The sequence below is a fragment of the Pararge aegeria genome, chromosome 7, assembly GCF_905163445.1.
Source record: "Pararge aegeria chromosome 7, ilParAegt1.1, whole genome shotgun sequence".
In the NCBI taxonomy this organism is placed as follows: Eukaryota; Metazoa; Arthropoda; class Insecta; order Lepidoptera; family Nymphalidae; genus Pararge; species Pararge aegeria.
In genome coordinates, this window is record NC_053186.1 from 4429385 (window position 1) to 4456953 (window position 27569).

Genomic DNA, 27569 nt, shown 5'->3' on the forward strand with positions numbered 1-27569 from the left:
AAGTTTTCATAATATTTTTCCTAACTTTCTTCAAAATTACTTTTTTCGTGACTTATAGGTTCGAAACATGGTGGCATTGAAACTGGGAGTTTACAGAGGATGGCACAATGACGTGGATCGGAATCACGGTCAATGACCATATTTTGTTAGAATTTGAAGTATTTCTTTGGGAGACAAATAATAAAACTGAAACAACATTCGTGTATAAATGTAATAATTGCAAACAAATTTTAAGAGCTGCCCTATGATCCTCGTATGTATCCACTCTACCCGTAAAACACCTTATTTTTGCAAATCAACGGTTTTATTGTTATTAATTGCAAATTAAATTTTTTTTTAATATTTCCCAGAAAAACGCTCGCCTGGTGTTATTGCTGCACTCGAAACGTTATAGGCAAATTAAAGCTTTAGTAAGTCCTTGTTTCGTAGGTAGCTTAAGATTGATTGATTTTCGTATTGATGATGACGAAAAACTTAGCAACTGATAGTTTGGTACAAAATTATGTTTATACAGACTTGACGTCATAATTTTGAATTCGGCGTTTCACCTGTCATAGCGGATCGCTAGTTTTGGAATTCTTATTTATTCGTATATAAATAAAGTACGTTTTTCATAACACATGAATATATCATCAAATAAATAAAATATTTTAGCAATTCTTTGTTACTGTCATCATACCTATTATATACAAGATTCTATCAGAAAATTAACCCAGTAACCAGAATCCAGATCCAGTGCAGTAAATAATAAAGTATTCTGTAAAGTGAAGCAAGCAAAAAAAATAAAGGATGTAGGTTAAGCCAACGAGGATACAAAAACTTCTGAGTTTAGCCATTTATCTTTGAACCTTGACATAGTTATCTCTTCTTTTATTTATTCTGTGGACTCGTCAAGTGTCAAAATAACATTTTCAATTTTTGAAATTTACAACGTTGACTATTGTTTAATTTGTGATTTCGTCCATATATATTTTTCAGTTCATTAAATAGCGTTGAATGTGTAAAATCAACTACTTTAATTCGCAAGATAGTGATACATTTGTACACCGGTACCGTTTCTTGCTTCTGATTTAACTACCCTTAAAACGATGTCAAAGGTTAAACTGAATCTGATAGCGGCAGCATGCGAAAACATGGGGATAGGAGCCAATGGTACACTTCCATGGAAGCTCAAGTAAGTTCTAGATATTAATTTCTGCACAGTGTTTAGAAATAAAAAATGTGACGATGTTTGATCTCGCTGGTATAGATATGTAAGTCTCCAATCACTTTGTCCCCGCTGTACATTACGCCAGATCGGTTCACAGTAAATTGTACGTTATTCCTGCACGAACTTCTTTTCCCGAATAAATTAGCATGTGTTTTATTCAGGTTAAAAGATAAGTATCTCCATTCAAAAGTATTGCCTAACTTTCACATTTTAAAACAAGATTAATAAAAATAAAAATTGATGATTGCCTAGTGGTAAGCACTTACCACTAGGCAATCATCACACAGCCTCCTCATTTAGGGTACCTAGTTCAATCCCTTTCTCATCTAATTTTTTAGAGTTGAAAGTGTTTTAATTTAAAACAATATATTCAATAGAAACATTGTGAGGCAACCTGCATGCCCGAGTGTTTCCCATAATGTTCCCAAAGGCTTGTGGAGTCTACCAATCCATACTTGGCCATTGTGCATGGCAGATTAGGACTTTCTCTTTCTGAGAGTAGATCCTTAATCTGTAGTTGGCTGATAATTATTTAACTCTTTATTTGTATACCATAACATTAACATGTAACACAGCAACATGAAGAAACAAGTAGAATACGAACGGTGGCCTTATCACTTAATAGCCATCTCTGCCAGGCAACCTTTGAATTAACTTTCAAACGTTTTATAACAATATGATGAAGATTACTGATGTAGTATTCAATCAACAAGCAGTTTGATGACAAAAAAGACGCCTAGGTTGGATTTCCAAGCTGAGATAAATAGCATTGAGCTTCTAGGCAAATAAATTTTCAGCAACAGCTTATAGTTGGATCTTGAATACTATCACTGGCATGTGACATTAATTGTTAAAGCCACATTGTAGCAGCAAAGAGAGAATCAAAGCATTTCAGGTCAATTCACATAAGAATATATTTAGCCATTAGAATTGACGGTTGAGTCCTTACAACACAATGGAAATTTCAAACAAGCTTATTCTGGGCCTACTTAAAGTCAATAAATTCTAATTGATTCTTTGTTTATTTATTTTTTAGAAAAGAAATGGCGTACTTTGCTACAATGACAACCAAAGTGAAAGATACAAACAAGACTAACGCAGTGATAATGGGACGGAGGACTTGGGACTGTATTCCCATGAAGTATAGACCTTTGAGCGACAGACTTAACATTGTATTAACACATCAAGTTGATGTTGTTAAAGGTAAGGTGAGTTATATCTATGTGCTAAAATGGAATAACCTAACTAATATTATTTCTTAGTACTATAAATGCGAAAGTGTGTTTGTTTGTTTTTCCTTCTTTTACCGCCTTACAAAGCATTCAATAACTTTGATCTACGGACGGACAGAGAGTAACATAGGCTACTTTTTATGTTATTTACTAACCACCACACCACAGGATTTTTAAATAACAGTAATAACAGTGGACGGAGAAAGTCTGCAGCTGCTAGAAATATTATAAATGCGAAAATATGTTTATTTATTTATCGTTCAATCACCCCCTTACTAAACAACCTTAACTTGATTCTTTGTAAAGAGTTTGTTTAAAAAAACATAGGTTACTTTATAACTTGTAATAACATCAAATTCGGAAGGGTGGTTTACTGGAGCACTCAAACTTTTACGAGAAAGATTTTCATTAACATCCTAACCAACAAAAAACTAAAATACAAGGACAGAAAGTAGCAAAGCTACTTAAAGTCCTGGAAAAACTTGAAATGAAATTCCCAAGTTAGTCTGTTCTTTTTAAATACAGTTAAGTATACCTACAGGCGTGGGGTTTAATACCTACTTAGAATACTCATCTCATATTTTCCAGGTCCCAGAAGGTGTTATAGTGGTTCCAGGTCTCGATGAAGCCATAAGCTACATTGAAAGTCGAGATGATATTGAATCCACTTGGGTAATAGGTGGCTCTTCTATTTATAAGGTAATTAAAAAAATAGTGTATTATATAATAATATAAGGTAAGTAAAAAATAAATTTTATTTCATTGGGTACTTTAATATAAATACAGGTGTACTTTTGATGTCAAGTTCAGTGTTGCGAGAGACTCGCAGGCTGTAAAGATAGCTCATGCTGTCTTAATAGTTATCATTATTTCTAGCCTGCTAACCTGCATTATATTTAAACCCCCTTTTTCTTTGGCAAACGAGGCTAGTGGCCAGCAGTAGGAGGGAAATAGATAATAGCTAATGATGCTTTTTTATTATACTAGGAGTTGGCCCTTGGCCTGGGTATTGTATTTATTAAAGGATTATTTATTATGGGGGAGGCTTGCCATAGCCAGTAGTACCAAAAGAGCTTATCCACCAACCTGCTCCACCAAGCTGGGCTGTGGTCAGGTGGGCCTTGCCTAACGCCTCAGCCGCCCCGCTCGCGTGGTGCCCATTTTCCCGGAAAGAAAAATATCTGACTGAAATGAAAATGACTTGATGTGGGACGTAAAGAGTGAAAATTTTATATTACAGGCAGCAATGGAACATCCAAACTGCGGTAAAATATACCTAACGGAAATACAGAAGTCTTTCGACTGCGATACATTCTTCCCTAACATCGACAAACAGCAATTCCATCTGGTGGACGAAGAGGAGATACCTGGCGAAATTCAGATGGAAGGAGATATTAGCTACTATTTCAGAGTCTATAGGCGATTATAGAGTGCAAGGTTTCAATCCCTCTGGGATGAATTTTCGATAAACTACCCCCTCGAATTTCCACCACCTTGAGATAGAATTTCGTAACAATTTTTATCGCTTATTTACATTCATACACACTACAACGCATTCTTTCCACATAAAGACAAACCACAGTTCTAAGTGGTGGCTGAATACCTAGGGAGGCAGGTGGATATATTGAGGAGGGGGCATTAGTTACTATTTTCAGCGTTTATTAAAAATTATACGTTATAGTATATAGTTGAAAAAAAACACTCCTCTAGGCTCTATGAGTTTGAATGTTATTAACATAGTTTCTTTACACAGTAGTATAGTTCATTAACATAGTAGTAGAAGAAGAAGAAAAATAAAACGAAAAACATAAATATAACATGATCATTAAAATAACTTTAGAATAGTTATACCTAGTAACTATGCTATGTTTTTACACGATCAAGTTAAGTGAAAAACATGGTGCAATTACATTTCTCACAGTACTGTAGGCAATGGTTAACAACAGTGTTCCAAGGATCCGCAAATATGTCACAGTGAGGTGACTCTGTCAGCAGTGCATTTAGCGCCGAAAGACTGCGTGGAATGGGAGATCTAAATATGTTGGATTGGATTGAATGTATGTAGAAAAGCGATATATAGAGCCCCCTTATTCATTTATATTAATGATAAAACTATATATGTATATACAAAATCTGCTTACGACCATTTTTATTTTATTTATTAACTCTTCACACATAATATACATATAGGCCTTAATTTAAAGGTGTAAGCATAAACTCAAAAGATTTTTTTTCCGTACACCCAGCCGTTGACAAATTCTTTATTGATTAATCTAAATAGATAAGTGAATTAACATTGAATGAATGAATGAATACACTTTTATTGTACACCACAGAGAAAATTTACAAAGATACAAATACAACAGCACAATAAGGTAGAACGTACAATTTGGCGGCCTTAGCGCTAAATAGCGATCTCTTTCAGGCAACCAAAGGCATAAAAGAAAATCCTATACGAAAATAGTAGGAACAAACATTAGTGAAATATTAACATTCACAACGAATGCTACAAAATCGTTACTTATTCACATTACTATTTAGAATGAGGGTAGGCCGACGACGATAAATGTAAAAACCTTTTGTTGACGTTCCATAATTTATGTAGCTCGGTATAGGTAGAAACGAAGTACTTACGTTCAATTTCCTTCACTATACATGTACAGGTTGTTTTTTTTTTCTCAGATTTTGTGATGAAATATATTTATATAGAGAATTGATATGTATGGAGCTTGTTTGTTCAAACATTTATTTATCGGTATCGAAAATGTGTCTAATACGATATATTTTCAAAAGCATTTCATATGTCGGTGTCATCATATCGACCCATTGGCCTACTAAGGCATCTTTTCCATTACACGGTTGTTCAAACGTACGGTGTGTAAGCCGTACGGTTGAAAAAACGTGCTAGCTTGTACATGATACGGCAAAATCACCGCGCGAGACATTGGTAAGTACTGGCTAGTAGCGCTTTTTACTCGGGCTGTGTAGGACGTGCTGCGTCATGAATTTTCTTACGAAAAAAAAGATTATAGTTGCTTATTACATATATAGGAAAAAGAAAATAGAAAAAAAAAGGGAAGTAAGGTTTTGGATACATCCGATTTTAGAAAAAAGGGAGGAATATGGCGCGTTTCATACACTTGTCAAGAATCAATTGAGAGAAGATGAAGACAAGTTTTACAATTATTTTAGAATGCAGAAAACTACATTCGACAACTTGCTCCAAAAATTATCCCAGGAACTAAAACATCAAGATACTTTTATGCGAGAGAGTATATCGCCCGCAGAAAGATTGGCTGTAACTCTGAGGTAAGTAGGTACAAAATTAAATGACATATTTTAGTTTAAAATTGTTTATTGCACACAAACAAAATTATTACATGTAATTGAATTTTAATAATTATTAATTTAAGAACAAGTAAATCAAAAAATACACTACGCTGAAAATGCTACTCAAGTGCGGTACTAAAATCGAATTCGTCTTCAATAGAAACTTGAGAATCTGCCGAGATACTTTCCGCATTTACACTATGTACAGATAATTGTGATTCGGGTCGGTAGTGGATTGGCTCTAAACCAGAACCGTGTCCAAAATCATGAGAAGACGTCTGTGGACGACTTATTCCATAGCTCGATCTAGCAGCTGTAGAATATCCATATGTTGACGATTGCGCATTTGAGGATGCTGTACCACTTAAATATCCTTGATGGCCTTGATCCCATTGGTTTCTTGATGTAGGTATATACTGAGTACACTGTCTTTGTTGAATATTTTTAATTATTGAAATTACTTGAAACTGAAAGTCTATCATATTTTCATCACTGAACTTGTCAACTGTATCAGCGATTCCCATAAAAAAGTTCATACTACGGCTTTTCTTTTTCTCATCTCGTTCTGCTGAATCCATAAACTTCATAAACCTAATGTCAACTTCACTTAGTTCATTTTTTCTTTTTTTTTTAGCCCTTTGCGTCTCACTCCGTTCAGTGTATCCCGAGCTTGATTGATTCGGGACTGCACTATCAAAATTTTCATTACTGAGGCTAGAATCATGAACATGTTCAGTCATGTTAGAATCGGTCTTGCGATGCTCAACATTTTTTTTTAGGAACATCATTTCATCATAGAACATATATTTTCTTATTTTTTTTGCTGAAGAACCAGACTTACATTCATTAATTTTTTTGTCATATTTTATCCAGCTATCTTTCATATTGGTCCACTTCTTCATCACCATTTGCCCTGAAAATAAATAAATAATAATTATTAAATTCAAAATTTATGAAAACCCCCGACCTAAACTGAATCGACCCCGACCTAAAATGGGGTTTTAGTATTTGAACCTGAACCGTTTTGTTTTATATTTCAGGTATCTAGCAACAGGAGATACCTTTACTGACCTATACTACAGCTATAGAATTGGAATAAAAACCATAAGTTGCATCGTACGTGAAGTATGCCACTACATTTGGTTAGAACTGTATAAAGAATATATGAAAATGCCATCTAAAGAAGACTGGCTACACATTGCAAGCAAATTTCAAGAATCTTCCAACTTCCCGCTGTGCTTAGGAGCGGTCGATGGAAAACACATCAGACTTATTAAGCCAATTGATAGTGGCTCGATGTTTTTAAATTACAAACATTTTTTTTCTATAGTTTTGATGGCAGTAGTAGATAGCGATTACAACTTTATATTTGTTGACGTTGGCGCCTACGGAAAGGAGTGTGATTCCAGTGTGTTTAAAGAGACCCCATTTTGGAAAAATTTAACAAACAACGGATTAAATCTACCCGATGCAACACGTTTGCCTGGAATTGACTACGATTTGCCATATGTGTTCGTTGCGGACGAAGCCTTTGCTTTGCATTATCACTTGCTTCGTCCATTTGGTGGTCATCAGCTTGATCAATTAAAACGTACATTTAACTACAGACTCACAAGAGCGCGAAGATTTGTTGAATGTGCGTTTGGCATTTTATCCAATAAATGGCGAATTTTTCACCGGCCAATGAATGTGTCCATCGATTTGGCAGTTGATATTGTGAAAACATGTTGTGTTTTGCAAAATTTTATACATAAGCAGGAAAACTTTCAGTTTCACAATGCGAGTGAAAATGAGTCCACCCTTGATTCAGAATCGGAACTAATCCAGTTACCTATCACGAATGCAGTTCGCGGAAGTTTGGCGGCTAATGAAGTTCGCAACAGATTTGCACAATATTTTGTATCTAACGAAGGTCGCCTCTCCTATCAAAACAACTATGCATAAGTAAAAAGTTAATAATTAAATATCTGTAACTTACCAAACTTGTTTTTCTCATCACCACTTAAATCTTCAAATGTGGGCTGGAAATGAATAAATATTTCTTTCCAGGAATCATATTTAAGCCGCTTATTTTTATAATCGTCGATGGTCTTATCCCATATTACAGGCCTTTCTTGAATCAACGTAATTAATAATTCTTGATTTATGTTCATTTTATAATAAAATCGCGAAACAGCGTATATAAGCGGTCACGAATCCGTGCGTACGTCCGGCACCGTCGACACACCCCGATAGACTGCCATACAACACTGGTGAAAATCACGCCGTGCGTAGACGCGGCGCGCCGAGGGGCAGTCACGGCGCACGCGGCCGCGGCGCCGTGCCTTGGCGCCACCGTGCATGTCGACAAGCTCATATAGTGATCCATACCACACTGACGACCGTGCCTACACGCGGCGAATTAACCGTAGATTTTCACGGCGAGAAACCGTGTAATGGAAAAGAGGCCTAAGGGTCTCTTCTTACAATGAGTAGGGGTTTAAGGCCGTAGCCAGTGGCCCAGTGCGGATTGGTGGACTTCCCACACATTTGAGAACATTATGGAGAACTCATTGGTATGCAGGTTTCCTCACGATGTTTTGCTTCACCGTTGAAGCTAGTGACATTTTAATTGTTTAAAACACACATAACTTAGTTATGTAAAAGTTAAAGGTGCGCTAGGATTCGAACTGGGATATCACCGCTTCGTCGGTGTCACAAACAGCTGGAATTAGACGTAAAAAAAGGCTATTTTGATTGTCTTGACCTGGCTAACAGATATATCGTTCTTTTTCTGCATTTATATGATATTATATTTTTTTGTATCTGTACTATTTGGCATTTTCTGCATGCCTTATAATAGCAGTGGCGTGCACAGGGTTTTTGACCAGGGTATGCATAAAGAGGTGCAAGGTGCTTAAAATTTTTGTATGTTCATTTTTAAGTGCTTTCGTGCACATATAAAGTGCACGCCACGGTATAATAGGCTCCGTAAGCGACTTATTTCAAGTAAATTTCTGTATTTTTACGAAACATGCGCTTCCAATGCACTGACCTCTGAACACTGTAATAAGAGTGTCTTTTGCGCTGTAATAAGAGTGTCCTAATAATGAAATAAAATAAGAATATGGTATTTGACAAGCGGTTGTTTTGAAAGTCCACTTTGTTAATAATAGAGGTCAGTGGCTTTCAATGTAACTATCGATGTTAATGACTTTTATAGTATATTTTAAGCTGAATAAATAAGTTATATTTATAAATTGTTGTATTACTATTTATTACTTTTCAACGACTTTCGTTTGCTCCTGGTAAAAACATGTCAAACGCGTGATCTCGCAATTCCGTATCATGAAATGAAAGTTGTACTAAATAAAATAGATATTCGGTTAAAATATTTCGAAAATACAGAACTGCGTTACTTTCACCTTTTATCATGAACTCATTTTAGTTTAAGGTATGTAATAGTTCAGGTATATAACATGAACATATTGATAGTTATTTATAACATATCAAATACCTAATTAAATTCTTTAAAATAATTCTTTTATAAATATAACCTAAAATAAACTATTTAAAACTAAATAAAATCTAAAACGTCCTCGAAACCACCGCAGCGAGGCACAGTTCCTAAGATGCTGGCAGCATTGCCATTTGGATGGCCAAACTTTTTCGTTGGCCAAGGTGACTGCCCGCTCTAGGATCACCAGTAGACTCGATAATTCTTTGAAAAGGGCTCTTGCCTCCGGACCCCACGGTCCCAAAGTAAATAATTTATATATCTTTTTAGCAAAACATTATTTATGGCCAAACTTAATAATATGAATCAACAATAGTTCTAATTCTCTTGTATATTAATAGCTTAGCTACAAAAGTTTAAAAAGGGAACTTAGCTACAGTAGTTCCTTCATCTGAGGGTACTTACTATCCTTTTTCAAATAGAACGCAATGAAAGGGATAGCACTAGGCATATTATAGTTGTTGTTGTTGCCTAATATAGAGTATTGAAATAAATAGGTATCCTATTTCATTCTCGTAAGTTGTGCACCTGTTCAAAAGTAAATTATACTGATGTAAAAACATTGATTTGTTATCAATCACACATATTAAGAACTTTATTCTTTTTATGAAAAAGTGTTATTTTAATTTTTTTTTCCTATCTCATTATAAAGATGGGGACATGATTCCGACAAGCTTCCTTATAGTCAAAGAGTATGCTACATTTTTTGTTATCAATCTGATAACATAATTTTTTTCGTACCAATTTGATTGAACATTCTTTCCTTTCTTCACATTCATTCTTTCCTTATAGTCAAGGATCAATTTCTTTGTAATGAATCTGTTAGCATAGCCATTTTTCCTTTTCTTTTTAGGTGGAACATTTTCAAACTTTAGTTAGTATTTTTTTGTGTTAATGTTGTAGCTTTTTCAGCCCATGCTTTAAGAAATGATATCGTTTGTTAATTGGGTGGTGTATAGCGGGCATTATTACCGGTTATTTGATATCCGTAAAATGTCACTTTTTTCTATTTGGATCTCAGATTAAATCTACTGGTCGAACCAACTTCCTGTTTACTTTCTCTATCTGACACATATCCAATCATAAAATGGTTTTATTTTAAGTCCAATTTTAGTTCCTTGAACAGTCGTTTTACAGCATAACACTTACAGATTCAAAATGGCATTAATCAATTGGACACAAAAGCAAAATGACAGTGAGTGGTATTTGACGTTTGTCTCTTTCTCGCAAGAGGATTTTACCGGCAGACGCGTTTTTGAGCGGCAATCATACTTTAACTATGAGAAAAGATTGCCGTGCCTTTTGTGGTGGACATCACAACAAAATGGCATAGATCCATTCTTCTTCGACTCCTACGATGGAGCACTTTATTTTTGTTGCAACTAATTCCCAACTACCACGGTTTTTTTTTGTATGATTTAAAGGCAAAATTATTTATTATTATTCGGCAGCTATAACACGACTTATTCGGGCAACGTTGAAGAATACACTAAATTATACACAAATAGACAGACTTGACGTTTCAAAAGTGCTTATATTAGGCCTACTTGAAATAAATGAATTTCGAATTTTTAAATTTTGTGAAGACTATGACTGATGTCCAGACTAGCGACGTTGCCATATATCTAGCGGCACTTGTCTTAGGACATTTCTATATACCTAAGACTATAACTGCAAACCGATTACAAGCCGACTGCATAGTTGTTTTACAGCTATGCCAACTGTACATAAAACGCAATCTTGCAGCTGGTAAGCAGTTCTAATGCACTCCGTGTGTAGACAGACTTGAATTAAGCGCATAGGGCTATGACCAGTTTTTTATAGTCTGTTTATTAATACGATTATGAAACTATAAAAAGCGAAATTAGCACTGTACAATCTTAAGCAAATACTAAATCTCTCACAGTCGACAAAAGTTACTTGAACTTTTGCTGATGATGATGGAATTAATGACGGCCATTCTGAAAACTAAATAAAGATTGGCGGCTTGAACGGTAAATAAAACACTCAGTGATTAATATTACTTTTTAATTTTTTTTTTCCATTAAGTATTTCATTAAACTTACCAACTAAAACTATTCACACGGCCCCTGGAAATAAGTAATACTTAACTAAATACTGCAAAATTGCAATTATAGTCATAGAACAAATAATTCAAACGGAGCTCCCGTTGTTTGTAACATCTGTTTATGAGTTCAAACTTATTTTAGTATGTATTATAATAACACGTATTAAACCCATATCCCTGATCGGTTTCTATCCACAGCCTTAGGATTTATTATTTTCCAACAGAAGAAACAGACTAACAAATGACAACTTAACAAGTAGTTTTAATCAATACTGTTTGAATTGAGTGAAGGTACACAACAAGACTCGAATACATTATCGATAGTAGTTTTTTAAGATAAGATTAATTTAAATTTTGAGTGTTAAAATATAGCAACCCTTCAAAGGGCATACAACACGTCTTGCAACTGAATGCTAGTGTCAATTTTATTTCGTAGACATTTTTTAATAGTGAATGAATAATTTTAGATTATAATTTCCGTAATGGTTAAATCAAATAGTAATTAATTAATCAAAACAAATAAATGCTAGGTCGATAATTATTATTACAGAAACTTCTAGTAGCACTATTTGCTCTATGACATGAGGGGCCAGTGAGAAAATCTATCGTTACTTAAAATATCTTACAAGTAATCGTTACTAGAATAAAGTAAAGTATAAGATTACTTATAATATGATTCAAGTGACGCTTTAGTTTATGTTTTTTTTTTTCAAGTAAAATATACATTACATGTTTTTATTGGTTAAGTATATATAAACTATACTATTGCAAGTTCTGTTTGGGGGTTCATTTTTTATTTAAAAAAAAATAGTTTAATATGAATAATATAATAAATATTGAAACGATTTGATTATTGGAAATAAGTTTATTGGAAAGAAAATTCAATTTTAATACAGAAATGAAAAAAAAACATAAAATAAAGCGTTAGATTATAATTATAATATAATATAAAGGAATTAAACACAAACCGCTTACTTGCTAAGTTATATTTTTTTTTAGGTGTTAGGTCACAGTGTAAGGCTGTCTGCACATAATACTGTTATTTTTGTATTTTCTATTAATACCTCCGAACTAAGCTATGTTCAAACTGAGGAGAATGCGCGCAGGACGTGGGGCGGAAATCGCTCGCGCCGATTATGTCATCTAACTCGTATGGGCGTTTTCAAACTGACACGAAATTTAAACGCGACGCCACATCTTTTGCTTTTGGTAACAGTAAAACTTCTTTAAGTTGAGAGACATTCCTCTAGAAGTCAAGAATAAGACGCGGTAAGTCGCGGCTGTTTGAGGCTAACCGAGCGAGCGAATCGCTCAAAAGAGCGTGCCTCTTCCAATGCGGTATTTGCCTGTTTGATCAGATCTTTAATGTGCAAACGTCTTTACATTCCCAATAAAGTGTGATTATAAACTCGTGAAAACTTAATACGTACACACGCCGATCTAAGTTATCCTATATACAAAATGCAGTACACAGCTAAGATATTAAAAAAGTAGGTGTTAATTTTTTTATTGTTACAAAAAATCGGCGAACGTACGTCAAAAAATACTATTTTTTTAAATGTATAAATGTGTCTGGGAACTTTTTATTATAATTAAAACATTTTTTTTACTTTTTTTTATTTTTATATATTTTTTTTTTAATTTTTCGGGCTCTACCCCGGAATGGGTGAACTTACACGACGACATATACTTTCCGATAGGTACAATAATAATATAATTCAAGTTAAGAAAAAAATTATGAAAATTTCTACCACGCCAGTTTTGAATCGCAAAAAGTCGTGACACGAAAAGCGAAGATTTCAAAGCTGACATCGTAGAAAAAAAATTACTACTACTAACTCGTGCTTTGTATGATTTTGCTCCAGAATCAAGTCTAACAACATAGTGTTTGTATCTTCTTTGGGCTTTATTTTTAATTGATTCATGGGTGATTTTGAGCCCTTTGTGTTAAGGAATAAAATCTATAAAAACACGAGTTTCTACAATAATAAGAATATACTAAAATCTAAATACTATAAAAGAGACTTGTTGGCGCCTTACCACTATGCAAGCCAAGTGATTTTACATGAAAAAGTGCAATAGAATACTGTATTTTTTTATTAATGCAATACTTATGACAGCTCTGAAAAACTACTTAGTAAAAAAGAAATATTGTTAAATTTGGCTGTCACATGAATGACCGTTTACTGCAACGCCACTAGAATATTAACGGATGAAGTGGTTTTGGGTCAAAAAAGTAATTTGAATTTGGGACCAAAATACAGTAGTGGCGCTACAGTATGCGGTCGTTGTCTTCGGCGATACCAAATTATAGCCACTAGTATTCGCCTACTTGTCTTTATCCCACGCTAAATGGGAAAAATACTACCACTAGTGACAATCTAATATGAGAAATTAATGCAAAAAAAAACGTGATGTGCCGAAAAAGCTACTATAATGGTAGAAAATCGCTACATGGCAACACCGAAGACAGTTATTGCATGTTGTAGTGCAAGAAAATGTATTCTGGGTTATTGATCTCTTGCATAAGCGGTGAGTTGGGTGGCAGAACTTGGAATCCCATGAACATGAAAGTGCGCAGCAGTGTCGCCCGATCAGAGCGGTCCTTGAGGACGCAGATTATGCAGCTGGAAAGATAAAAATTAGAATATGAGGTTTATTATTTTTTTGGCAATTATGTATAAAAATAGTACCTATATATTAATTTCTATAATTATGTATTATGTGTTTTTAGTATAAAAAAAAGCGAGTGTTGTGTTTCTCCACACACATCTCAGTAACTTTATAAAATTCTTTAATCTGTAGAAATATAATTGAGAACTAGTTTTTTTTACAAACAAAACGCCTTAATTAACTTATTATGTACATTAGTTATTACACCACAAATATTTAAATAGCTAAGGTGAACTCCCACCGTCCACTCCACCACAACCGAAATACGTGGACCAATATACATAATACTGGGTATTTTGAACTTGTCTTACAATAATATTTTCATTTATTTAAAGTGCAAAGCATTTTTGATAATAGAACAAAACACGTGTAAAAAAAAAACAAACACAAATTTATCTTAAAGAGATTTTTTGTTTAATTATTTATTAATATGTTTTAATCATACTATCAAGTTATAAATAGATTGTTTAAGTTTTAAGACGAATTAACTATATATATACATTATACATGCATACATACACTTAACAAAGAACACAGTAAACATTTATAAATTACACTATATACACTTATAAATTTTATTTGTTTGTTTGGAAACGTTTGTTTGTTGTTTTATGATCCTTTTTTTAAAGTCTGTCAGAGAGAGTATTTTTTATAACGAGCAAATATTAAAATACTCACTTGGTGCAACCGAGACGCTCTTCAGCAAAGTCCAGGAGAAGCATGAAGCTTTCCTTGCTGCCAGCCTGGAGTACACCCGGCACGCGCAGATAGATGGTACCGCCTTTGACCACCTGCAAACATTCATTATGTCAATCTTCAACATTTATTATGTCAATCACAACAACACCTAGGTAACGGGAAAAAAATTCAAACAGGTTTGTATAAGAATAATTTCGATCGTGACTCTCGGTTTCGTTTATTCAACCAGTTAATTTGAGAGACCGTTTCTACTTCGATTTCGCTTCGCAGAAATCATTCGCAGGTCTGGTTTATCGATATAAAAATTCAGACCTGTCTGTAATTTTCCGCGCCCACTGATATTAACATAAGAAAAGTGAAATTATGCACTCATTTGAATATATATATACAACGTGTACCGTAATTACGAAATGATATTGGAGGATGCTTAAGTATATTTCATAAGGCAATCACCCTGTAATGAAGCATCTTTATATTTCCTAACAAACGAATTCATAACATTCTAAGTGTTTACTTATGGAAACCCTATTGAAGATAAAAGACCGACACGTGCATAGTACCTACGCTATGCATCACGTAACTAGTAAAGTAACAGGAGTCTCATGACTTTAATTTTGCATGAAAAAAAGGGCTGTATTGTAAAAACTATGGTAGTGGTATACTCAAAAACAATTAGTTTTTAGGTTTGACAGATAAGTGAATGAATGAATACACTTTTATTGTACACCACATAAACTTAACAAATTATAAGTAAAAATTTAACAAAAAGTATACAATTTGGCGGCCTTATCGCTGCATAGCGATCTCTTCCTTTCTTATTATGTACAAGTCTTAGAGATAGCACATTATATACCTCTCTACAGCCTGTGAAGTATAATTTCGATTTTCATTTACACGTTGTACATAAAATAGATCAAAAGCATTAAGCAATCGCGCTTTAAGCTTTCAGAAATATAGCGCGTTAATTTGAAGTTATTTTACAAAACATTTAATCGATAACTGGTTTGACAAAGAATATTTTATGCCGATTTCTGGAGAATATTTTTTATCGGATGATAGCTCCCAGAATAATAACAGCAGCTTAACTCAAAACCGATGTTAACAAAATTTTATGTTTTTTAGGAAAGGAACAATTAATATTTGAAAACCCAAAGTAATAAATAATTTTATCCACTCACAGCTTCCCAGCGAGTGATCGTGTTCTCAGTGAGGAATATCTTAAAGTCAATCTTCACTGGCTGGCGGTCTTTGCGCTCGAGGATCTTGCTTATTACCTGTAATAAAAAAATATTAAAAAACTATCCCACCTCGTAACTCTATAAAATTCTGGTAATACAAACTGTTAGGGAGTACTTTATTTTGTCTCAGTCTTGAGTTAGTAACGTATTTTAGTTGGTGGTCTAATCACAAAAAAAATATTCTGTGTGTGTGTGTTTAATATCAGAAATAGCAATCAATAAGTACACATATATTATAAGTTATTTGCATAGAAATAATTATAAAGCGGCAAGATTTGTTTGTCTTTTTGACCGATTTTAATACAGTTTTTTTATACTGAAGGCAAAATATTTCATTTTAGTAATAATAAGATTCCGACAGATTTTACCTACATGATATATGGAAGTTTATTATCGGTGAAACATGGTAATAAACAGCTGTATTTTTAATAAAAGTTGCGGATGTAGTGTATTGTGGGCGAAATTTAGCTTTGAAGTTTACCTATAAGGTGCCCTATAGTTTGAAGTGAACCTATAATAAGAGACACTTGGGAATGAACTGCGTTATGGCAAGAAAAACTTGATTAAGTGTATTATGGATGAAACTAAGGGATGAACTGGATTGTGAGTGGCAATCGGGGATGAACATACCGCTTCTCTCCTCTGCGGGTGTAGCGCGGGATGGGTCTGCGAGGCCTCGGTGGCGAGGCTTTCGGCGCTGCTGCTCAAGGAACTGGCGCTGGCCCATAGTAAGGCGCTTAACAAGTCGCCTGCAACACGAATAAAACCATTATGTGATTCACGTCCAGCTTTTTTTCACAGTTATAGTTGATAGGTCATGAAGATATCTCACCGGATCTAAATAGAAAACCATCGTGTATAAACAGAGCATCATTTCCTGTGTTTAGCCTCATATGCCTGTAATTACACCAGCAACCACGCCCTTCAGATCGGAACACAGCATCGCAAAAATTGCTGATTAACAGCAGAAATTACCAGTCAACTCTCAACTAACTTAACTTCACCTGTATGTTTGTTTGTATGTTTTTATGGTTGTTTATCTACGTTTCCGTTACGAAACGACAGACATACGGACGGACTGACCGATAGGCGCACGGGGGAGGCTTAGTAATCGGTTCCCGTTGGCACCAATACAATACGGAAACATAAAAAAATGTTGCACTCACGGTTGTTGTCGTCGTGGATGGGGGTGGACGGTGTTGCGGGGCTCGCGGCCCCGCTGCTCACCCCTCCGGGCGGTGCTGAGCCGTGAGCAGGGACATCAGGACCACCTGACAGGAACAGCCACAGATAAATTACAGTTATTAAGCCGAATCCGACGAGCTAAGCTGAATATCCGGTCTACGTTCAACCGAATATTCGGTTTAATTTTAGCCGAATATTTGCCAAACGTTTGATCAAATTTACGGAAGAATAAAGCAGAACGGCAGTCCTCGGGAATCCTCGGTGCTACCTTTATCATCTAACCCCAACCCGTCTGTCCAGCTTGGTGAATATAGACTAACCCTCCCGTAGGAAAAACCTTTGCTGTACTTTTATGATGTTTAACCGATAAATATATGATGTCGAAGATGGAAGATTGTATTTTTTTTAAACAAACGAATCGATATTGAAAGTAAATTTATAGTGTCAAAACAGCTGCGTGGTACTAATGGAAAAATACTCCCGTTGGGCTTTAGTGCAAGCAGAGCACTGGTATAGGCTATAGATTGATGATTATGATTGACCGAATATTCGGCAAAATATTCAAGATAAAAGAAGACGGACGTCACATGTATCTGTATTTTTAAAAAGGGTCAATATCAGATGTCCATCTGATATTCTAGACTTATAAACTAATCTAAATTCTTATAGACTATCCTCATCAATGTCTTATAAACAATCGACTGCTGGACTAAAAGCCTATGGATTTGCCTATCTATAATCACCACGATGAAATTGATTATTGATAAATTGTAAAATGATGTTGGAAAAGAGCAACTGCTGAGTTTCTTGCCGGCTTCTACTCAGTAGAATCTGCCTTCCGAACCGGTGGTAGTCACTACAAACAGATATACCTACTCGACGTTTCAAAAGTGCTTATATTAAGCCTATTTGAAATAAATGAATTTTGATGGGCAAATGGTTCGGTGATCTCTGGCAGTAGTAGCACAAAGCATGCTGCCACTCTCCGTTATATTCCCTTAATCGCCTCGTACGATACCAGCGGCAAGAGGACGGATATCGAAAATAAAATCAGTAGTGTAAACGCGGCTGTAATTACGACGACAATTTTTTTTACAGAAAACACAACAATTTTACAAAAATCTATAGATTTGAAACTACTTACCACAGAGGCCCGGCGCCCAGGCACAGCGAGAAACACTCGGCGTCGGAAGCCGACAAAGCCGAGCGCTTGCTGCCGGCAGCGCTCAAAGACGCGCCGTCGCCACTGCAAGCAAACAAACACAAAAATTTGCAGACTATCTTTTTTTTGGGCAAAACTCCCGTCATTTATAGACGGATTTGCAATAATTTAAATTTAATACAGAACTGGTAAAGAGTTTAGGAGGAGACACACAGCGGTAGGCGGAACTTTTCAACAAATTACAGCAACCACCATCATTGCGAAAATATACATTGTTTACGCAATTGCACAAAATAACATCACGCATCAACACACTCGAAAAACCTACGCAGATTTAGTATATTTCTATCGTATATTAGGTAAATTCTACTGTATAGTTGGTATAAAATTTCTTTCAGAAGCTTGTTTTTTTTTTAATTTAAGCAAACCAAATAACACTCGTTGTAACGGTGAAGGAATACATCGGTTGGAAACGTGGAGACCGGCATGCCTGAAGTTTCTCCATAACATTCTCAAGGACGTTTGCATTCTACCATAACGCACCTGGTCAGCGTGGTGGACGGACTAACTGAGAAGAAACCGTGCCCTGCAGTGGGCCGATGCCGAATAACTTTTGTAACTATGATATTTTGGGCAGTTTGTTTATTCAAAATTTGACAAATTTAATTCTCATTAAAACTTGAAAAATAAAATCAATCCTTCAATTTTGTTTGCGAAAATCTAAAAAATCTTAATTTTTTTTTAATCCGACAAGTTTAATATAACCTTGGAAAAGGCGAATGAATTAGTAATTTGGTCTTACCTGATAAGTTTGACAACCATTGTTTTTTTGGAATTTTATTCCGAAAACAAAGTCAAACAGTCAAGAACAAAACAAAAACTCAAGTCTGTACGTATTTACAGTCTAATTGAATATGACTAAATAGCTGGTATTTTGTAAATATGTTAGTATTATATAAAAATCACAATAAATAAATACGTAAAAACACACTTGAAATATCACATTAAAATGGAATGTTTTAAGTGTTTAAAAATTTAAATAAATCACAGAAGTTTTAATCTATTCTTTACTGGGATTTTTCGATATACAATCCGTATGTTGTATGCCATATACAGCATATTATTTTGGAGATTATTTTTTGAACTGTCGTTGTATGTTTAAAGATCTTGTCCGATTAAAAAGGAGTCTTGATTCACACTGATGCTAAAACCCATCTGGATACAAATCGAAGACCTTGCCAAATTATAAAAATAGACAAGTTACGGCGTAAAAGACAAAAGATATTTTGTATAGCCAATAGAAACATTGGCGAGATTATACAAATGCCGACCCAAAATGTCGGAGAAATGGATTTAGATGCCAAATTGTTCCATTCACTTTTCAGGTTCAAGTGTTACTTATTAAGACTAGCTGCTAGCTGTTGCCCGAGACTGTCCGAATCTATTTCAGTTATTCAGAAGTCTCGCGGGAAATTGTTGTTTTCGAGAATAAAAAGTATTCTTTGTCCGTCTTCCAGCTCGTATGCTTTATCTATGCAAAAGTTCGCTGAGAGTAGCTATAAAGCCGTGCCAACAAAGGCGTTTTTTCAATTCAGTGGGATTCTCTGTCGATGCAAGATAGCTTATTTTCTTTTATCAAATTCGGTGTTAACGGTTGAGCCTAACATAGACAACCACTATGGAACCTTGTGGCCTATATGCCTAAACGTAAAACAATCTAGAAGTATCGACTATTTAGGTGATGAATCTTAGCTGTTTTTTTTGTTATTTAAAGCCTGTAAACCTGAAATTAAGAAAATAGGATCTTTTTAAAGCCACTAAGGGAGAAAAATCAAGGTTAGATGATTGTAAAAAGCCCTAGCAGCAATTTTTGGAACCACCTTCAAAATAGTGATAGTGTTAGCGAAAATTTTTATTATTAAGCTAAGCTCTCTTTATGCTTGAAATGTCTAAGTTAGACATAGACAAGAAATCACTTTTGTACAATCTTTCCGCGGATGGGATGGAATGGTAAAAGAAAGTTCCATTTTTAAATTCCACATTTAAATTGGAGATACCAAAATAGGAGTTAGAATAAAGATACAGTTCAAGTTATCAAATCAAACATTTTTGTTATCCGGCAACTAACCTTAAGGACCTCTGGATGGAAGGTGCAGGATTTATGTGTTTCTGTTTTTCATATGAAGGTTTTTATCAAGTGATTCTTACTTCGCGCCCTAACTAAGCAACCGATCATTTTGATTTTTGGGATTGTTATTTGATAGAACTGAGAGAACATAAACTAACTCCATAACTTATTATCCCAGAAAACAAACAGTGCCCACAGGATTCTTAAGAGTTATTATTTGGTATATTATAAACGCTATACACTAATAAGCTAAATCAGATTATCGAACTTGTGTTGACCGCGCGTCTATTGCGCGAGCATATCTCGCTATGTGCAAAGGCTCTAAGCCTTTTAATATTTTTTAATTACGTACCGTATATATTCATAGATATGGCAAGTGATATCCACTTATTTGGCATTCCTTACTGTGAACATTCAATCTCTCTGGTATTTGTTTTTATACTAATTTTAGCTATAATTATAGTATTTGTCACTTGTATGTCGAATCAAATTATCGTGCCAATCGCGGCTCGATTGCGTGTTTAAATCTCGACGTGTGCTAGAGCCCTAAATGATAAGAAGTTTTTCAAACAAACAATTTACGTATTCATCTGGATATGCCAGATGAAAGCATTGGATTATTTTAGAAGTCGTTTAATAATTGATGGCCCAAGCTCATAGATACGTTATCACCCTGCCGACCACCTACACCCCACAGAACACCTCTGGGGCACACTCTGGCTGTAGGTAAGGTACCTATTAAATGCTTTTTTTCATTCCACTACAAGTTAGCCCTTGACTGCAATAACGCGGCCGGTAAGTGATAATGCAGTCTAAATGGACTAGAACGGCTAGCGGGCTATCCTGTTATTGTGGCTTTGCTGCTATAGCTTGTGCTATAGTTGCTATAGCTTGTGTATTAAAATTAAAATACATTCCTCTAATCGGTTTCTACGTGACATCGCACCGGAACGCTTAAATGGCGTGGCATTCTCATTTATCGGTAGAGACCGATAAAATCCATTTACTGAAGGGCCCCTTCCGAGGATCAAATTCGGGACGTCCCTCTTAAACCATAGCGTTCACCGCTGCGCCAGGAAGTTGTGTAAAATAATTAGCGAATCGTCGAACGCGAGTCGATTGCGCATGTAAATCACGACATGTGCAAAGGCCCTAAGAGATTTGTTATTCTTCAAACAAACAATAAATTACGTACTCATCTAGATATGCCAAGTGAAAGCCACGGAATATTTTGGCAGTCGTTACTGTAAACACTCTGTAAACATTATATTGCCCTGGCACTTATGGACTATTTGTGACTAAACTACTTATCACAAATAGAATAAAGTGAAGTTTCATTGAATTTTTAATGTATAATATTAATATTAAATTAAAAAATATTAATATTAAATTAAGTTTTTAATGTATAATAATAATATTTTTAACCCGAAGCCTGCCAAAGTGACCCTATTAGTATGCCTGCGCCGTCCTGTCTGTCTGTCACCAAGCTGTATCTCATAAACGATAATTAAGTAGAGGCGCAATGTATAAATCAAACTTTTTTTCTTTCTTTCAAATAAAATAATTATAGTCTTGGTGGATATAACTTGATAAATATCTTAACATTTATGGACTTAGTAACGGATGACCCTCACTTGTCCCCGTTACGGATAAAAAATGAAAAATATAAAGCCTCCATCCATAATCCATTAATATATAGTCTTACGTATCCTTTCTAAAGGATTATGCTATCAATTTTTTTTCAAATTTCAGAAGTGTAGGTATCTACAAGTGAAAACGCGTAGGTATCTACAAAAAAGAAATGACACCTAAACTACTTTATTATTAGCATAATATACATAGATATCTACATACGTTTTGTACTTACGTATGAAGCGATAACAAATGGAGACAATTGTATGTACTTAGATTAGTATGTTTGATTGCAGCTATTGTCGACGTGGAGTACCGTCTCATATTTATTAGATTTGTTAAGACTCGTTGCTGTTCGGGAATTTTCCATTGTTGGGGCTTATAACTGCGCAGTAAATGCGAGATAAAAATCGCCATGGCCACGGCAGACTACGTTAAAAACTCCTTTTATTAAGTTCAATTTTTTATTTTACCTTGGCACTTTGTTTGTCGAACTACCTGGCGTTGAGGCGAGGCGAGCGATGGATGTCCTATAAGTAGGATGTCCTGGTTTCGATTCATGGCGTCAAGATAAAAAAACTCCGTTACTTATATTCTATGTAAATAAAAGAAATCTGATCTCAGAAATTTGGTCAAAATCGGTTTAGTAGTTCGGTTTGTCATCACCCACGCAAAAACGACTGTGTGTTTGTGTGTGTGGAAGGGTGACGGGTGTAATTACCCGGGAGTGTTCTTAGCTGTTTGATGAAAATCGGTTCAAGATGGCCGCCGACACAAAATGGCGGATTACATACTTTGTTCATAACTGTATTTTGTCGGGTAAACAACTATGACCAAAAGGGATTTCCTTTGACGAAAATTCTCATCTGAGATTTGAGACATAAAATCCACCACCGGGTCGGTAAAGCGTCGGTACCGATTTTTAAGACGGCCGATTGGCGCTGTTTGCAGCGTCCCTGCTTTCTGAGCCCAAGGCCTTGGGTTCGATTCCCACTACTGGAAAATGTTCGTATGATGGGCATGAATGTTTTTCAGTGTCTGGTTGTTTATACGTATATTCTAAGTATGTATGTATATTATTCATAAAAATATTCAACAGTCGTCCTAGTACCCATAACACAAGCTACGCTTACTTTGGGGCTAGGTGGCGATGTGTGTATTGTCTTAGTATATTTATTTATTATTATTTATTTATTTTATCGCTAACATGTTATAATTAATACCACCCGCATTGTTTACGGGGGAATAGGCAGTGAATCCCTCTCTCTTTTAGTGATGAGAGAGGCCTGCACCCTTTGTTCGTGGATAACGGTGTCATGGTGCGAGGTGTGAATGCGTGTATATTTTATTACATGACTGCCCAAAACGGCGTGTAAACTTAATTGCCTAAACATAATAGGATGTATATATGTGACACTCGGAATGGATTCCATCTATACCTAAGTAACTAACTAAGTATCGATGGAATCCTTACCGAGTGGCTATGATTTTTTTGAAAATTTTTTTAGTGCGCTGGTATTCCAATTGATAATCTCCTTTTTTGAAATCGGTTTAAAGGTATCCTAGCTTAGGAATTCAGCACTCGTAAGCTGTATTAAAAATAAATGTAAACAATTTTCGCGCCAACTCAGCACGTGACCATTGTTTATTTGGGTTGGACGCGATTATCTATAGTCAATGTTTTACAAATGGCCGACAACAGCTGTTGTTTTTTAAAATCTCGAACTGTGACTCATCGATAAAAGGACATTACTATCACGAAGGCGTTATTGATATGTATTTAGTTTTTTTTTTAAATTTAAAGAAATTACTATTTACTAGCTGTTTCTACTTAACGGTTTTAGGTCAAGTAGAAACAGCGTTATTTCCGCAGGATAAAAAGAATCCTATGTATCCTCAAGGATGCCAACTATATTAGTTGCCAAATTTTATCCAATTCGGAGTAGTAGTAGAGTGTAAAATAGCTAAGAAACAAACAGACATATACTCATTCGCAGGGATTTATTTACAGAGAAGTAAATAGGTACATATAAACTATTATTGCGCTGTCGAAACCCTTTGGAACCTGGAGAGCTCTAGCCCGATGTTATTTTTCATATTATGGAATACCTTCCATAATATCGTTCAAATGGAAAAATGTTTTGGAAATTCTAAACATCGCGTCAAAAGTTTTCAAACTAGGTAGGTACCTATTGTGGTAGAAATATAAATTGTTACAGCTTCGAAGTAGTAGGTATAAGTCGTACAAAGTACATTTTTCTGGTATTGCTCGGCCTTCCGAGCATTACTACGGATAGACATTAAATTTGGCCGCATATCCTATGTCGAATTCGGAAAAAATTACTGTTACAGTCCATTCACTATAACTTGTCTCGCATCTTATACAGAGGACTAATTTTAGTGAACGGACTATATCTTACTTTCATAATGCGCCAACAAATTTAAAAAACATTTCAAATTACCGTACCAACGTGCTTTCATAGCTATACCCAGCCTATACCTACCTACCTACCTACGTATAAAACATTCTAGATCTTGCAATTTGCAAGGTCAATTCTTTATTAATGAGACAACATACGACCGCCCGTACCTACGTTCAATTTACAACCTTGTGACAGCAAATTTAAAACAAATTTTGCCTTGACGAAACTTAATACATTTTGACGAATGACCTATAGATTGTGAAGTATTATAGTAAATTAGACTTTATTTCATGTCTTGTGACGCGTGATTCCATTGTTATGAATGCGAAGTGTGTTCATGTGATAGGTATATATTCTGTAATCATGTCCACTATCATTGCATTACATTCATATCAAAAGGTACTCCTTATAATTATTTATATTTATGTATATATATATATATATATATATATATATATAATATAATAGTATATATATATATATATAATTTCTTCAAATTGTAAATTACTTAGGTATGTGCAATATGAATTTTATGGAAATTTTTGTACAATATATATATATAATTAGATAGATGTAAAATGTTGTAGGACAACTGTATTGCAATGAAACACAAAGAAGCTTATGAGAGAAATGAAACAATGAAAGTACTTAGTGTGCCTTATCACTGAAAATGATATTTTTGTTACTTTTTAGTATACAATATGTTTTATGAATAGTAAAAGAAAATTTGTGTTCAAAAACAAATGCAAATTGAAGAAAGATTATTTGACTTTATGTAAATTAATATTGTTTTTACATATTTTCTATTAACAATAATGAAAAGATATGTTATATATTATACAGGTATGCATTGGGTTTTCCTACAAAACTTCATATCTTCATATTTTCAAGTGGAATTGGGTTATGGATATCTGTGACTAAAGATTTCATAAACTTCTGCTCTGAAGTAACACATTGTTACTACCTCATTATCATTCTAATATATCATTGTTAACCTAAGAGGTAACCTCAAATTATTTGGATGACAAATGAAATATAACTTGTATAAGAATATATTATGTCAATTATACTCATAGAATCAGTACAAACATCTCTCTTCCACAATACTTGATTATAACTTGAAATTCACTCCCATCTGTGGTACATAATTCATATTATATTTACCTAGACTAAGATGCAAGCAATATTCATCTTTAACACCATACTATCGGTTGCATACATACTAACTGATCCAAAGGGGTGTCATGTGCAGCAAGTAAGCCACACCATTTCCCCGCCTATACTATATTTCATAATGCAGAATTAAAATGGAGATTTTATTCAATCTTATCTTCATGGGGAAGCATCTATGCAGGGAATGAAGTACTAGTGTTACATTTACTAGAACAAATATTAACTGCAAGTTGTTTAGTCTCTTATGAGTTTAAAATGGGGGGTTTTACATCATATAAAAATGGGGTACTAGTTATGTTTTCATAGATCAATGCCATACTAATATATTAAGGTACCTATATACACTTGAAAGTCTGTATATATATATGTATCTGTAACCCAGTGATTTAGATAGTTAATATGTCTGCCATCCAGAGTGCATAGTTCTTCTGGGAGTAGAGGCAATTTAAGTCTACTAGGTCCCTGTATCACTGACCATTGTCAATCCACTGTGATTGCTATTGACTTCCCTTTAAAACTAACTGTAACAACTAGCATCTTTAAACATCTCGGGGAATGTTTTATGCTTTTTAAAAAAAAGATTACATTTGTATTTCTACAGTTAAAGGCAATTGCAGAACAGTATTCTGAACACACCACCCATTTTTCAGGCAGTCGTGAATATCTATTAAACATATCTCATTAGATAAAATTAGATCAAAGTTTTTTATCAAGGTATGGTCTGTTTAGAATAATATGCTTACACCATGCAATCCTAGTACAGCAGTAACTTGTTATACACACTATGTGCACAAGGTCTGGAGACCACTTTTCCTGGATCCCTAATATCACAAGGGAACCACCAGTACTTTCCTTGGAAATCCCTGAAGCTCCAATTTCATTCTGGTGCTGACAAACAAGGAGACTTTAGAGAGAAGTAGACCATATAGTCCAATCTCTCAAAGGTAGATATTTTGTTGATTATACAAAAGTAAAGGGCCTTTACATGCTTGTTGGTGGAGTTATATATGATAATCTATATACACAGAGCAAACTCTGATGAAATCTTTTATATAGAAACTTGTATAACCTCAAAAGGTTATACAAGTTTCTATACAAAAGATAATTCTAAAACCAAATCTGTGGCAGGTGTATTAAAAGAAGTTATCAAAAATGTGCCAAGAAAGGTACCTTTTCAGACCTAAGTACATTACAAGGTTGAAATTTGACAGTAACTTCATTTTATTGCATCAGGCACCTACAACATACTAAAATACCTACCAAACAGTTGCATCCTTTATCCTATAACCTTAACTCACTAACCCACGACAATGCTAAACTTTGTGATTAGTCAGGCGCCCTAAAAAGTTTTTTTTTGTTCCATTTTCATATTTGATATAGGTAACTTATTTCCACATTCCAAATTTAACTTTGAAAAAATATGCATAGCAACATTTTTTTTATAAAGAAGCGAAGGTATTTCTTCAATAAGTGGAATAGCGATGGGGTGATGACGTATGAAGTTAGATCAAGGACGGCGCTTGTACGCTCTACTTAGGTACCTTTCATATTACTAAAATACTCTAAGCATGTGTGTTTTAAAAGAAATATAGCTGAATAAAACTTAAAATAGACTTACTGGTACTTCTTGACCTGAGGAGTCTCGGGTTCCAAGATGGTAGTGGCGACATCGTAGTAATTACTACTACTAAAATTTAACTGTTGTAACAACTTGGTCATCTTGGATAATCGTAGTTAAGCCTTTTCAAAACGAGGAAACAAAAACACGGTCGTACCGCTGGATATTTGAAATCGCAACGAAATTACGCACTTGCTCAGGTCGCCTGTTTCACAATTGGAAAACGATTGAGATGAAATTACGATTAGTCACTTTAAATTCCCTCACATAAAGTCAAAAGAACAACTAAAATAATAGAAATG

The 27569-nt window shown here is 34.7% G+C and overlaps 4 protein-coding genes across 4 annotated transcripts; 2 read left to right on the top strand and 2 right to left on the bottom strand.

The window, feature by feature from the left end:
• The first annotated feature begins 896 nt into the window (after positions 1-896).
• Positions 897-5285, top strand: LOC120625034 (dihydrofolate reductase). The gene is made up of 4 exons (XM_039891944.1): positions 897-1174; positions 2247-2418; positions 3031-3141; positions 3683-5285. The coding sequence occupies exons 1-4, from the start codon at positions 1089-1091 to the stop codon at positions 3869-3871; spliced, it is 558 nt and encodes a 185-aa protein (XP_039747878.1). The 5' UTR covers positions 897-1088; the 3' UTR covers positions 3872-5285.
• On the top strand, positions 5283-7749 carry LOC120625032 (protein ANTAGONIST OF LIKE HETEROCHROMATIN PROTEIN 1-like). The gene is made up of 2 exons (XM_039891942.1): positions 5283-5751; positions 6813-7749. The coding sequence occupies exons 1-2, from the start codon at positions 5444-5446 to the stop codon at positions 7714-7716; spliced, it is 1212 nt and encodes a 403-aa protein (XP_039747876.1). The 5' UTR covers positions 5283-5443; the 3' UTR covers positions 7717-7749.
• LOC120625033 lies at positions 5748-8205 on the bottom strand. Its single transcript, XM_039891943.1, has 2 exons — positions 7751-8205; positions 5748-6685 (listed from the first exon to the last, which is right to left on the bottom strand). Exons 1-2 carry the CDS (start codon positions 7923-7925, stop codon positions 5892-5894), a joined length of 969 nt encoding a protein of 322 aa, XP_039747877.1. The 5' UTR covers positions 7926-8205; the 3' UTR covers positions 5748-5891.
• Positions 8206-11279: 3074 nt separating this feature from the next.
• LOC120624929 (ornithine decarboxylase antizyme) lies at positions 11280-27521 on the bottom strand. The gene is given in 8 exon segments (XM_039891751.1): positions 11280-13963; positions 14688-14800; positions 15887-15982; positions 16577-16695; positions 17113-17209; positions 17211-17217; positions 18276-18377; positions 27268-27521. Coding segments are annotated over 8 exon segments (789 nt in total). The 5' UTR covers positions 27369-27521; the 3' UTR covers positions 11280-13809.
• Positions 27522-27569: the final 48 nt, after the last annotated feature.

Coding starts and splice junctions, on each gene's coding strand:
- LOC120625033 (XM_039891943.1), bottom strand. CDS start 7,925: ATGAACATAAATCAAGAATTATTAATTACGTTGATTCAAGAAAGGCCT. Junction 6,686..7,750: donor TGATGAGAAAAACAAGTTTG/GTAAGTTACAGA, acceptor ATTTATTTTCAG/GGCAAATGGTGATGAAGAAG.
- LOC120625034 (XM_039891944.1), top strand. CDS start 1,089: ATGTCAAAGGTTAAACTGAATCTGATAGCGGCAGCATGCGAAAACATG. Junction 1,175..2,246: donor ACACTTCCATGGAAGCTCAA/GTAAGTTCTAGA, acceptor TTTATTTTTTAG/AAAAGAAATGGCGTACTTTG. Junction 2,419..3,030: donor TTGATGTTGTTAAAGGTAAG/GTGAGTTATATC, acceptor CATATTTTCCAG/GTCCCAGAAGGTGTTATAGT.
- LOC120625032 (XM_039891942.1), top strand. CDS start 5,444: ATGAATTTTCTTACGAAAAAAAAGATTATAGTTGCTTATTACATATAT. Junction 5,752..6,812: donor AGATTGGCTGTAACTCTGAG/GTAAGTAGGTAC, acceptor TTTATATTTCAG/GTATCTAGCAACAGGAGATA.